This window comes from Bos grunniens, chromosome 10 (genome assembly GCF_055505025.1).
Source record: "Bos grunniens cultivar Pamir isolate PY7600 chromosome 10, Bosgru_T2T1.0, whole genome shotgun sequence".
Lineage (NCBI taxonomy): Eukaryota > Metazoa > Chordata > Mammalia > Artiodactyla > Bovidae > Bos > Bos grunniens.
This window is the reverse complement of record NC_141174.1, coordinates 1,856,149-1,869,988: the sequence shown is the minus strand read 5'-3', so window position 1 is coordinate 1,869,988 and position 13,840 is coordinate 1,856,149. Positions and strand designations below refer to the sequence as shown.

At 47.3% G+C, this 13,840-nt stretch overlaps 1 protein-coding gene across 13 annotated transcripts in view; it reads right to left on the bottom strand.

The window, feature by feature from the left end:
- Positions 1-13,840, bottom strand: part of EFCAB11 (EF-hand calcium binding domain 11) — a 170,992-nt gene that overhangs the window by 33,236 nt on the left and 123,916 nt on the right. Inside the window, exon 6 of one of the 13 annotated variants that reach the window (XM_086319178.1) lies at positions 3,704-6,545. The exons of the other annotated variants lie outside the window; for them this stretch is intronic. Within the exon in view, the coding sequence (XP_086175304.1) occupies positions 6,194-6,545 (352 nt within the window). The 3' untranslated portion in view covers positions 3,704-6,193. Of the gene's footprint in view, positions 1-3,703; positions 6,546-13,840 lie in introns of those variants that run through there. 13 annotated transcript variants of the gene reach the window in all.

Sequence of the window (13,840 nt, the reverse complement as noted above, 5' to 3'; positions counted from 1 at the left end):
CATTACTTCATGGCAAGTGAGTGAAGTCGCTCAGTCATGACCGACTCTTTGAGACCCCATGGACTACACACAGTCCATGGAATTGTCCAGGCCAGAACACTGGAGTGGGTTGCCTTTCCCTTCTCCAGGGGATCTTCCCAACCTAGAGACTGAACCCAGGTCTCCCACATTGCAGGTGGATTCTTTACCAGCTGAGCCACAGGGGAGCCCATGACATGGCATGCCTTCATGACAAACAGACGGGAAAACAGTGGGAGCAGTGAAAGGAGTTCTTTTCTTGGGCTCCAAAGTCACGGCAGACAGCGACTGTTTTAAAAGATGCTCGCTCCTTGGAAAGAAAGCTATGACAAACCTAGACAGCATATTTAAAAACAGAGACATCACTTTGCTGACAAAGGTCTATATAGTCAAAGCTACGATTTTCCCAGTGGTCATGTATGGATGTGAGAGTTGGACCATAAAGAAAGCTGAGTGCTGAAGAATTGATGCTTTTGAACTGTGGTGTTGGAGAAGACTCTTGAGAGACCCTTGGACTGCAAGGAGCTCAAACCAGTCCATCCTAAAGGAGATCAGTTCTGAATATTCACTGGAAGGACTGATGCTGAAGCTGAAGTTCCAATACTACGGCCACTTGGTATGAAGAGACGACTCATTGGAAAAGACCCTGATGCTGGGAAAGACTGAAGGCGGGAGGAGAAGGGGACGGCAGAGGATGAGATGGTTGGATGGCATCACCAACTCAGTGGAGGACAGAGGAGCCTGGTGTGCTGTAGTCCCTGAGGTCGCAAAGAGTTGGACATGACTTCATGACTGACCACTACCAACAACAATACGTAGCCACTTACTGGATTGCTTTAAAAATGATCTTTAAAGGCTTGTCTGCAATGATGCCAATATTTGCAATTACGAGTGAATAACACCAGGCAGGAGACTGGATCCGTGTGAAATTTCCTTTCTCCTTTATTCACCAATTTCATTAGGTGACCTCTGTAAGCAGCAAAATCTCCCACTGACTGAGGCTACTTCAGGCCCAACACTCTTTTCTGGTTCAAAGTAAAGTAAGTGAGAACATGTCTGATAGTTTGAGAGACTTTGGAAGAGAACTAATTCTTTTCAGAGGTTATGTTTTCATGAAAAGTCTCATTTTTCTATTAAGTCCCCTAAGGCAGTACTGCTTAAATTCTCTTTGGTAAAGGACCACCTTCAAAAAATTTTCCAGTGTGTTGCAAACTGATACTTCGTAAAACTTAATAAAAATGAATCACTAGAAAAGTGAAATAAAAAGACACGCAAGATAAAAACTGCGATTTTGTATTCCTAGTTCAACCAACAGGAAATTATATTGCAATAAGTAGTACCAACATAAACAAAAGGAAAAAGGACCGTGAAAATTGTATGCTGTTTGTACATTGAAAGTATGCATGTAGGCAACCAATACCTAGGATCACTATTACACTTGAAACTTTTTTCATTTTGAGGGAAAAGATGAATCCCTGTATTAAATGTCTATATAGGGGGCCGGACAGAGTCAGATATGACTGGAGCGACTTAGCAGCAGCAGCAGCAGCAGGCGCACTGTGAGTGAACACAGAGTGTAGACACACTGTGGCACAGCTGGTAAAGAATCCTGCCAACACAGGAGATGCCAGAGACACCCGATCCCTGGGTCGGAAGGTCCCCTGAGGAGGGCACGGCAGCCCACTGCAGTGTTCTTGCCTGGAGAATCCCGTGGACAGAGGAGCCTGGGGGCCACAGTCCATGGGGTCACAAAGAGTTGGAGATGGCTGAGCTCACACACAATAAAAATTTTAATATGGCAAATTGACTTGCTTCTTGCTTGATACTTTTTCTAAGCTGGGTGCGTTTGCCAGCAAGGCTACTTGTAGGGGATCAAGTACATCTAAACTATTTCCAAGTTTTATTTTCATAATAATAATATGATGGTGATAATAAGAACGGGAAAGAAACTAGTCTCACAGAATGAAACAGAAGCGGTTTTAGAGCAATTTCAGCAAGCTCGGTTTGTTCATTTTACAGTTTCATCTAAAATGGAGAAAGTGCGACTACATTTTCAGGTTCTTTAAATCCTTCAACAGAAGCCAGTTCTAGCCAGTATATCTTGTAAGTTATGGTTAAATTTAAGTTATCTTTTGATGAAAGAAATGGATTCTGGATCCATGAATTTTCTGAGCAGAGATCTTCTTTTGATGGAAAATAAAATTCAAAATGCCTTCTCAAACCTTAAGGTGTCTTCTGATAGCTTTTCACAGATGTGCAGTGCCGAGATCACCACCTGCATCATTGATCATTGCTAAATCATGGAATGTGTGTCATAATGATCTGTAGAAACTCTGCTTTTCCAAGCTCCTAGCTTTCGTTTTTTGCCCTTTGATCTTATCAGCCATCGATAAACATGTTTCTTCTTTGTGTGGAATACTAAGATCGTTAAAAAAACACTGAAGGTATTAGATACATAAGCAGTCCTGCTTGTCCGGTTCATATCTTCAACAAGCCAGGGCCAAACTGTCTTCTGATTTTACAGAAATGTACAGAGTTCTTCTGTAAATCGAACATTCTCAAACAATTGTCCTCTTGATCATCCTGATATCTCAGCACGTAGCAACAGCTGTTCATGGCCTGCTTCCACAGGATCAAGTAACTCAGAATGATTCGGAATGTAACACAGCAGCCTTTACCTAATCGTGATCTTTAGGACGGCACTAAGCCCACGGGTTAGTTGCACCAACATTTCTTTTCATGGCAGGACTTTCTCATGAGAGAGATGATCTATTGATTCACATCCTGGTGCAGCCTCTAAATCAGGGTGACGTCTTCAGGATGCTTTCTGCACCATCGGAACCTGCTCCCACACAAAATGTAAACTCCAGTCAACGTCTGTTGACAATCTAATCCTTCATCTGTACAGTTCAGACGGCGTTGTCAGGGACACAGCTGAAAAAAGAAATTCTTCCCTCACATCACCATCATGTTCAAACTGCACTAAACAGGAATGTGAGTGAAACAATCGTGCTACCATGAAAAAACGCATTGCTGACTTCAATCACTCCATGAGTTATCCCTCTGCACCATGAGCTGGTTCCAGACAGGCTGAGCTGTGGGGGCTCTGGAAGCAGCACTTGAGTGACGCTCTGTGTTAGGGACTTGCCCAACATTCCTAGCAAATACCTTTGAAACCATCTTTCACCAGTGTCTCACCAACTGTATGTGGATTTTAGTCTTGGCGAGCTGAAAAGCTACTTACTAAGAAGCCTGTAAAGCCCTCATGTTTATATGTGAAGCACTGAACACCTGCTTCAATCAGCTTTCGAATCCAATATCCGTTTGTTCAAAAAGTTCTCATGGTTTTGGACTGAACTTTTTTGGATGCCGTGAAAGAGATATTTTTGTGTCCCTGTGGCCCCTACCGCCCTATACACTGTGATGGCTCCCAGCGTCCCAGCCAGGACGTCTCTACGTATCACCAAGCATTATGCTTTCAGGATGTCAACCTCAGTGACAGCTATAAACGGAACTCGGTGTGTGAGGGATCGCAGTCCCGAAGAAAACAAACATGAACTCTTTGTTTCTTCAAAATCACTTCCACCTGCACCTTTGGGTTTACACTCCTGCCACATTCAGAGACGACAAGGATTTTCTCACCAGAAACCAAACAGACAAACAAAAGAAACTCCAGGGAGGCTTGTTTTACCTTCTGTAAACTGAGGGTGAAAATGACCAACATGCATTTTATTTCCTTAATAAACTAACAATATGACATAATAAAAATGAAATTTTTGATTAAATATGAAAACTTGTAAGGTATAAAAAGAAAGGCTTACATTTCCACAGATTTTTAGATCCTTTGAGAGTACAGCTGATAAAGCAGTCAGAAGTAATCACACACTGTGACACGGTCAGGGTTATTTGCCACATAACTTGCACCACGGATGACTCACTATTTGAGCTCACCAGAACTGAGGTGGTCACACCCTGTCCAGTGAGACGAGTCTGCCATTGCGAACACGGCATTATGACAATTTCAAACCACTCCAAAAGCTTCTGACTTCCCAGGTGGCGCTAGTGGTAAAGAATCCGCCTGCCAGAGACACCGGTTCAGTCCCTGGGTGGGGAAGAACCCCTGGAGGAAGCAATGGCAACCCACTCCATATTCTTGCCTGGAGAGTGAATCCCATGGACAGAGGAGCCTGGAGGGCTGCAGTCCGTGGGGACACAAAGAGCTGGATGTGACTGAGCCTGCACACACAAGGCACAACAGCACAAAGGCTTCTAGTGCCGACTCTGAATGTCCGGACCTACCTCATCACAGACCAGCACCGACCTGCTGGCCACACTTAGGAGAGCACGTCATAGGCACGATGAATACAGGACCAATATTACTTGCTGATTCAGGATAAGGGAAAGCAAGTGAAAGGAAGGCAGGCTTCAAGGAAGACCCTTGGGCAACTTTTAGCTTGGGCCAAAGGATGGAGAGTGACGCCGCTCACTGAAGCAGGAGGGAGAAATCCGTGTGACTATGCGAAGTTCGGGAGGCCATGAGGCACCCAAGCAGAGACAGTAAGTGTGCGTGAGTCGCGACCTTAGGGAGAGATCTGGTCTGCTGGAAATCACCAGCATTTGGATGTTGCATCGTGGCATAAGATCGCCTAAGGAGAAAAGCAAGAAACTCCAGGGAGGCTTGTTTTACCTTCTGTAAACTGAGGGTGAAAATGACCAACATACATTTTATTTCCTTAATTAACTAATAATGTGAAATAATAGAAATGAAATTTTTTATTAAATATGAAAACTTGTAAAGTGTAAAAAGAAAGGCTTACATTTCGACAGATTTTTAGGTACTTTGAGAGTACAAAGCAAGTCAGGAGCGAGGCCTGAGCTCTCCGACGTGCAGAGGTGGGCAGAGGAGGGAGTCAGGAGGACAGGCTCCGCAGAGTGGCTCTGACGTGCGTCCCCGGTCAGAGTCGTGTTCAGGGCTCCACAGGGAGCCTGGGGGAGGAGAGAGCTGCACCTCCGATTCACAGAGCACTGCCTATGGGAGCACTTAACAGACAAGCACTGGGGGACCTCTCTGGTGGTCCAGCCCACCCTCCACGCAGGTCCGATCCCTGGGCAGGTAACTAAGATCCCACACTGCCACAGGGCAACTAAGCCCGACCCAGAACAAGAGCCAGCGCGGTCATAATAAAAAATTAATAATAAAAAGATTATGGTGAATAATTTAAATAAATATATAGATAAGCATGGGCTGAATGAATGAAGGACACAACAGCCCTGAATATTCGTGCATCTATAATCCTGGTACTGAAATTTGGGGGCACTTTAGTTTTATAAACTGCCCAGTGATGATCTGTATGAGTAGCTTACTCCTTCAAACAAATCACAGTTCCTTTGATGAACAGAGCTCTTCAATGTTTGTGTACCATGGACCCTTGTGGCAGTTTGATAAAGACTCTAATTTTAAATGCATAAAATGAAGCCAATTATACTGAAATAGATATGACTATTAAAAAAACAAATTAGCAAGAAGGTATTATAGGTGCTTCTTCATTAACATGTTAAAGAATAAGACCCAGTGGCAAGAGCAATACCCAGAGGTGGGGGAGGGATGGGCAGGTTCAAGGCAAGGCGGAGTCGCTGTGATGCCAAAGCAGCGGAGAGGCTGAGCGAGTTCAAGACGGCCACGGCACCTACATTATGGTCCCAAAGTATCCGTGAGCCCTTGTGGGCAGGAGAAGTGGGTGACAGGGGACGAGACGGTTGGATGAGTCGAGACGAGATGAGCAGGCGTCACCGACTCAACGGACGTGAGTTTGAGCAAGCTCTGGGAGATAGTGAAAGAAGCAGCCTGGCGTGCTGCAGTCCATGGGGTCGCAAAGAGCCGGACACGACCGAGTGGCTAAACAACGACCACCTGTTGGTGACAAAGTCAGGGACGCTGCTAAGATGACGCTGCTTGGTTGGCCACGTTGCTCATGTAAAAAGATGCTAAATATCCATCAGAGATCTGCGTTCACAGAACCCAGATGAAAAATCCTTGAATTGAAAGATTTCATTCACTTGTACCCTCACCACCACATTCAGGTTAAGTTCTATTTTTCGAATGCATCTCTTTTTTAAAAAAATAAGAAAAATTATATAGTATACCAAATAGTGGGCTTCCCAAGTGGCTCAGTGGTTAAGAATCTGCTTGCCATTTCAAAGACTCAGGAGACGGGGATTCGCTCTCTGGATCGGGAAGATCCCCTGGAGAAGGAAATGGCGACCCACTCCAGTATTCTTGCCTGGAGAATCCCACGGACAGAAGAGCCTGTTGAGCTACAGTCCACGGGGTCACATAGAGTTGGACACAACTTTGACGCACACACAGGTCGAGAAGAGACTTGAGAGCTGACTCCTGGGTAAAGGCGGAAGTGTGGAGCCGAGCTGGTGCGGACACCGTGGACGTGGAGAAAAAGAAAGGAACCCGGGATGCCCCAAGGCTTTGGGCCTGAGCGACAGGAAGGATGGAGTTCCGTGACCGGGGAGCTCTGGAATTGAGATGGAAAATCTTAAGAGAGGCAGGTGTGGGGGAGAACATCAGGTGTCTGGTTTTGAAAGTGGGGTTCTCTATCACATTTCCTTGTAGAGAGCTGGACACAGAAAAGCTAAGGCGATTTAAATGTTGCAATAGGGACTGATTAAGTTAACTATTATATATTGATAAACTGTTGAAAGAACGGCAGTTATAAAGAATGAGATCTAATCATACTATTAGGAAAGTCTGTAACATATGCAGAGTGGGATGCAGCATTTTAATGGTATTTTACGTATACACAATCTGTGTCTGTCAGTCTGTGCACACACATGTTACTTTACATGCTCAGAAGAAAATCTGCATGAATACACACCAAACAGCTAGTAATATTTATCTGGGGAATGAGACTGGCAGAGGAGAGGATGAAAGAAACATTTTACTTTATTTATTTCTATATTGTTAGAACTTTCAAGTGAAGAACATGTGTTATACACATAATATAAAATGTTTTAAATGATGCTTGGTTCACATGTAAGCAAACACTCTCAAATCTAGGCACATTTCTTGATTGTTTTTTTTTTTTTCATTTTATTGAAGTACAATTGATTGATAATATTGCGTGAATTTCTTCTGTATAGCAAAGTGACTCAGATATACATGTGTATTCTACTTCATATTCTTTTCCATTGTGGCTTGTCACAGGATACCGAATACAGTTCCCTATGCCATATAACAGGACCTTCTTGGTTATCCATCCTATATATGACACTTTGCTACTTTTGGAATTCTGCTAATTCCAGACTCTCAACCCTTCCTCCCCGACACCCCGCCCCCACGCTTTGCAGCCGCAAGTCCGTTCTCTGTATCCGTCAGTCTGCTTTTGTTTCCTACATATGCTGATTTGTATCAAAGTTTAGGTTCCACACATAAATGGTCTCATCCGGTATTTGTCCTTCTCTTTCTGACTTCCTTTGCTTAACAAGGTCATCTCTAGGTCTACTCATGTTGCTGCAAATGGCATTACTTTATTCTCTTTGACGGCTGATAGTATTCCATTCTGTAAACACACACACACACACACAGAGTGTATATACACCACTTCTTCTTCATCCATTCCTCTGCTGATGGACATTAGTCATTCTTTGAAATGAGGCAGAAACTTTGCCACTGCAGCTCTTGGCTGAAGCAGCAAGTAGTCTGAGATACGGGGCGGCTGGAGGGGGGAAGCAAAGCATGTCGAAAGGGGAAGAGAGGAAAGACAAGAGTCAGGCTTACGTCAGAGATCTGACACTCAAGCTGGGACAACACTAAATCTCTGGACATGTTTACATTTGGCGAGCACGTGGTTTTCGGTTTTTTAAACATGGACGCCGTTAGGCAAATTGGGAGCGCTCCAGTTCGCCACCAGCCCCATCACTCCCTATGACCCCCACCCGGCGTGAGCCACACATTTCCGTTACTGCAGGCAACGACTTCCCCACCCCTGTGCTGACTGACGCGCACTGGGCTCTTACTCTGGGCTGGGCACTGCATTCAACTCTGCCTTCTACTCTACTGGGCACATCAGTCAGTTCAGTTCAGTAGCTCAGTCGTGTCTGACTCTTTGCGACCCCATGAATCACAGCACGCCAGGCCTCCCTGTCCATCACCAACTCCCGGAGTCCACCCAAACCCATGTCCTTCGAGTCGGTGATGACATCCAGCCATCTCATCCTCTGTCATCCCCTTTTCCTCCCGCCTTCAATCTTTCCCAGCATAGGGTCTTTTCCAATGAGTCAACTCTTTGCATGAGGCGGCCAAAGTATTGGGAGTTTCAGCTTCAGCATCAGTCCTTCCAATGAACACCCAGGACTGATCTCCTTTAGGATGGACTGGTTGGATCTTCTTGCAGTCCAAGGGACTCTCAAGAGTCTTCTCCAACACCACAGTTCAAAAGCATCAATTGTTCAGTGCTCAGCTTTCTTCACAGTCCAACTCTCACATCCATACATGACCACTGGAAAAGTCATAGCCTTGACTACACAGACCTTTGTTGGCAAAGTAATGTCTCTGCTTTTGAATATGCTATCTAGGTTGGTCATAACTTTCCTTCCAAGGAGTAAGCATTTTTTAATTTCATGGCTGCAGTCACCATCTGCAGTGATTTTGGAGCCCCCAAAAATAAAGTCTGACACTGTTCCCACTGTTTCCCCATCTATTTCCCATGAAGTGATGGGACCAGATGCCATGATCTTAGTTTTCTGAATTCTGAGCTTTAAGCCAACTTCTTCACTCTCCTCTTTCACTTTCATCACTGGGCACTTTGGTAACATCAAAAGATTGAAAGCGTTAACAGTGTTTTCTACAAAATCTGCATCTGCCTCATCTGTCTCTCTTTTAGCCATATTCATTTTTGGACACATCAATAAAAATTAAAGTGGCCGTAAGATCACTGTTCTAGTTCATACTTGTGTTGTAAAAACATGAACTGTGCAAGTCAGGAGGCCATGAGCCCTGACTTCTGATTTGATTTTGACGAGTCCTTCTTTCCCTGCACTGGCGAGGGTCTCCCTCTGCTGAAGTAGAGTAGCACAGAGCTGTGAAAGTAGCACAAAGCCCACACGACCCAAGGCACGTGCAAAACGACGGCACCGAGGACGGACGGGGTCATAACACAGAGGACGGCGCCAAGTGGGTCCTGCTGGCGAGCTCATTCTGAAGGTGGGGAAAAGAAACCTTGGCAGGCAGAGGCCAAATACAGTCAGAAGTAAACTCAGCATCTCTTTTACCAAGCATCTTTCCGTCATCTTTCCATACACTAAATAATATCCATTCTAAGATGACTTTTTGAGGCTGTTAACATAATCATTTGGGGCTGAATGATGAGTGAATAAATAAATGCTCAACATGTGGCTTCTCTTTATCTCAATGAAGACAGAGCCCTAAATAGTTCTCTGTGGAATTCTTGTTTTCAAAGTGGGTGGTTTCAAGATCTAATTATGACCCTGAGGCTGATGTCTGGCCCTCCAGTTTTGAGTTTGGAACATGGAGACTTTACAATGAGTCCTGGAAGAGAAAACGATCATGAAGTTTAATCACATGTCTCTAGGGGGAAGAAGAACAATTTTGAAAATGTTCTATTCCTAACAATCATAGAACATACATCACCTTTTAAGATCTGTTATTCAGAAGAGCAGAAATCATTTAGTCTAGGAAAACAGTGTGGCTTAATTATTTTATTTTATTTTTCTCTTCTAGATTTTCTGCCAAGAGCTACAGAGGAAAATGAAAAGACAGTGCGGGAGACAGCTGCTAAGTAATCTCTTTGTTGTATTTCTAGTAAGATAGCGACGTCATTTCTGTTGCTAACATATAGTTGTATTAGGTCTGAAATAAGCTGTTATGGCTTTTTCCCCTCAGTGGACTCCAGCTGCAGTAAGTAATACATCATTTATCATTGGAAATGTGTATCCCTCCCAAAAAAGTTTGCTCCTTCTTGCTTATACCCTTGAGCACTTGAATTTGAAGCCACTGCTTGATTTGCACGCATGCTTGTGTGCTCAGTCGCTTCCGCTGTGTCTGACTCTGCAACCTTATGGACTGCAGCCCGCCAGGCTCCTCTGTCCGTGGGATTCTCTAGGCGAGAATCCTGGAGTGGGTTGCCACGCCCTCCTCCAGGGGATCTTCCCAACCCAGGGATTGAACTCACGTCTCCGACATTGCAGGCAGATTCTTCACTCGCTGAGCCACTGGGGAAGCCCCTTGATTTGCATACATAATTTGATATTGATTGAGCACCTTCCTCCAGCCAGTGCTGAGTTTAATGAGCGAGAAGAGAAGCAGCGAGGGCAGAACTCTGAGGAAGACAACTCGGAAGGGAAGGAGACTCAGACAGTTGGCCAGAAAAGTAGAAGCACGGTCCTCAAGGGCAAAGAGCATGTTCAGAAGCGTGCGCACTCGTGTCAGATGCTGCGCGGAAGGACTCATGTACCCAATTCGCTGAGCCAACAGAGGGGACGCTTACCCTTGGTCCGCGTGGCTTCAGCGGAGTTACTGGGGCGGAAATAAGACCACAGTGGGTTAGAGGGGATTTGGAAATGGGAGGCAGAGGAGCGACTGCAGCTTAAATGCAGAGCCTTAGACAAAGGAGGTCCCTGACGCTCTTATGTCCACGAGGAGCGGAAGGGAAAAGAATCCGAAATCGAGGTGGATGGATCTCCTGCGGCCGCGGGGGCGGGGGCGGGGGAGGCAGCCCCCTTCCCTCGGAGACAGGAGGAGGGGGACCTGGCGGCAGATCCGAGTTACGGTGGGAAAAGTTAGGTATTACCCTCCATCCTCATCCTCACAGCCGTCGTCATCTCGAGAGTAAAACTGCAGAGGGAAGTAAGATGTTGCTTTGGTGATTTCTATTTTCTTAAGAAACGGGAAGCAAGGCCGTTCGCTGAGAGTGACCGAGAAGAGGTAGGGCAGCAGTCTGAGAAGAGTGGTGGAGGCTTGAAAGCGCTTCCAGGGGAACCAGGAGGAAGCTGGGGTCCGAGGTCAGGCTGGGGTGCTACAATGCTTGCACGGCTCACCCGGCAGGCCGTCAGCAAGCTGAGCACGAGGCAGGGAGATGGAGACCTCCACTGCCAGACTGGAGAGATGAGAAGACAAGGGCGCCAAGCAGTGGAGGGTCTGGCTGAGGACTGGACCAGAGGATCCAGAGCAGACCGGGGCGGGGAGACGGGCAGTCCGGGAAGGACCCAGGGGAAGGACCGAGGCCTCGGTGAAGATGACGTCAGGGGCACGGGACCAGCACCAGACCCGGCTGGAGGGCACCCGCCCTGGATGCCGAATCCTCGAGGGCCCGGCTCTGACCCTTGTCCCTGAAAGCAGCTGGTGGGGCCAACAAGGTGGGGCCAGGCCTCCGTCCTCCACCTGTCAGACCCCCTCGCAGGTGCCTGGGGTCCGAGGGCTGCCCACCGAAGCGGCCCTAAGCACTCTCTCTGCCTGGGCCGTCCTCCTCCTGGGGGCTCACCAAGGGCTGGCTGTGCACGCGAGGCTGCTTCTCAGGATCAGGGCCGCGCTCCCCCCGCCAAGGGCCCGGGAGCCCGCGCGGTCCTCCGCCTTTCTGGGTCACTCTTAGAGCACACTGGCCTGGCCTTCTCTGGTGGCCCGGGACCACCTGCCGACGCCGAGGACGTGGATTTGATTTCTGGTCCGAGAAGCTTCTGCGTGCTGTGGAGCCTCCAAGCTGTGCGCCACTCCTGAAGGCCACGCGCCCGTGCTCTGTGACAGGGGAGTCACCGCAGTGAGCAGCCCAGCGCCTGCCACTAACCGCAGAGTGGCCTGCGTGCAGGAACGGAGACCCAGCACATCCAGAAACAAAAACAAAGAAGATAGAACCTTTAAGACAAAGCGTATCTGTCAAGGTAGGAGGATAAAGCCTCCCTGATGAACAGTCTGCCTTGATCAGGAACTTCCGTGTCTGCAGACAGCACGTGGGCCTCTGTCTGCACCTGCCCCTGGGCTCTGCACGTGTTGGGGGTGCGCCTGAGAAAGAGGGCCAGCTGGGAAGGGCTGGAGAAGGGACTGGGGGTCCTGAGTCCACACGGCAGCACTGCCAAAAGGTCCGTCCTCTGTCACATAGAGAAATAACGGATAAATGCTTTAAAAATCAATAGGTCTGCACTATTCGTTCTCTACTGCACGTGCCCCCAGCCCGCCCCCCCTTGCTCTGTGCCCCTCAGGACCACACCACCTCAACCCCAGCTGGTGCCTCCCAGGGGGCGTGGCCAACAGAAGTTCCCCACAAGAGACAGGAGGACGCAGAGGATGGGGCATTTCTCTCCTCGCCGCCCCAGGTCTTCTCCTGAAAACGGCTACTTCCCTCCAAACTCCGCACCTTCCACAGCTCCAGGGGACTCCGCCCGCCAATAATACCATTCCCGCCTTTGTCCCCTCAGAGTAGGAGCAGTGACAGCTTCCTGGTCTCTGGTACCCCAAATGACCTTGATGGATTCATTTTTGTTGTTGTTCAGTGGCCCAGTCGTGTCCAACTCTTTTCAACCCTCTGGACTGCAGCACACCAGGCTTCCCTGTCCCTCACCGTCTCTCGGAGTTTACCGAAGTTCATGTTCATTGCATCGGTGATGCCGTCCAGACATCGCATCCTCTGACACCCTCTTCTCCTTCTGCCCTTGATCTTTCCCAGCATCAAGGATTTTTCCAATGAGTCATCTGTTCACATCAGATGACCAAAATGCTGGAGCTTCAGCTTCAGCATCAGTACTTCCAGTGAATATTCAGGGCTGATCTCCCTTAAGATTGACTGGTTTGATCTTGCTTTCCAAGGGGCTTTCAGGAGTCTTCTCCAGCACCACAGTTCAAAGGCATCAATTCTTTGGTGCTTGGCCTTCTTTATGGTCCAGTTCTCCATATGTGACCACTGGGAAGACCACAGCCTTGACTATACAGACCTCTGTCAGCAGAGTCCTTATTTCTGCCTATACTTCTGTAAACAGTTACTTCATTAAAATCTCGAGTTTTAGTATCTGAATGATACTCTATTTTTTCACTGGGGCCTTTAATGATTGAAACCATTTTCAAAAATAAGACAAGAAAGTCTCTGAACAGGAAAGTGTCGTCAGCCCCACAGTGCTGAGTGGTGACCAAGACTGTGGCTCTTGTCAGGATGCACTGGGGGCAGGTGCCAGCAAGGCTGGAGGGGCTGAGGTTTCTGTGTCTGCAAGGGACGGGAGGTGCCCACAGGTATCAGGGGAAGGGGGGCGAGCGCAGTTCCGTTTTTGCAGTTAGGGTCAAGACCCCAAGTCACCTGAGACCAGAAATGAGGATAAGACGCTCCACATGACTAGCGCCTGAGTCTGCATTACACGTGGGCACATGCTTACTTCCTGCAGTAGGACTCCCAAACTATGCTTAATTTATGACGCTGCAGAGCTAAGGAACTCATGGGGCTGGGATTGAGAAAATCTCAAGACCACCCTTCAGAGAAAACCCTTGTAGCACAGATCCAAAGCTCTCAAGAAAAGAAAATTACAAAATATGTAAGGACGTGCAGCATGATGAAATGCAGTCTAACAACTGAGACAATTCACATCTGAGGCAACAGGTATAATTATATTCTGAAAAAGGCTTTAAAAACCCTCAAAGTCATCACAATAGAGGGATTGAAAAGTAGAGTGAAAGTGTCAGTCACTCAGTTGTGTCCGATTCTCTTGTGACCCCATGGACTGTAGCCTGCCAGGCTCCTCTGTCCATGGGATTCTCCAGGCAAGAATATTGAGGTGGGTCACCATCCCCTCCTCCAGGGGATCTTCCTGACCCAGG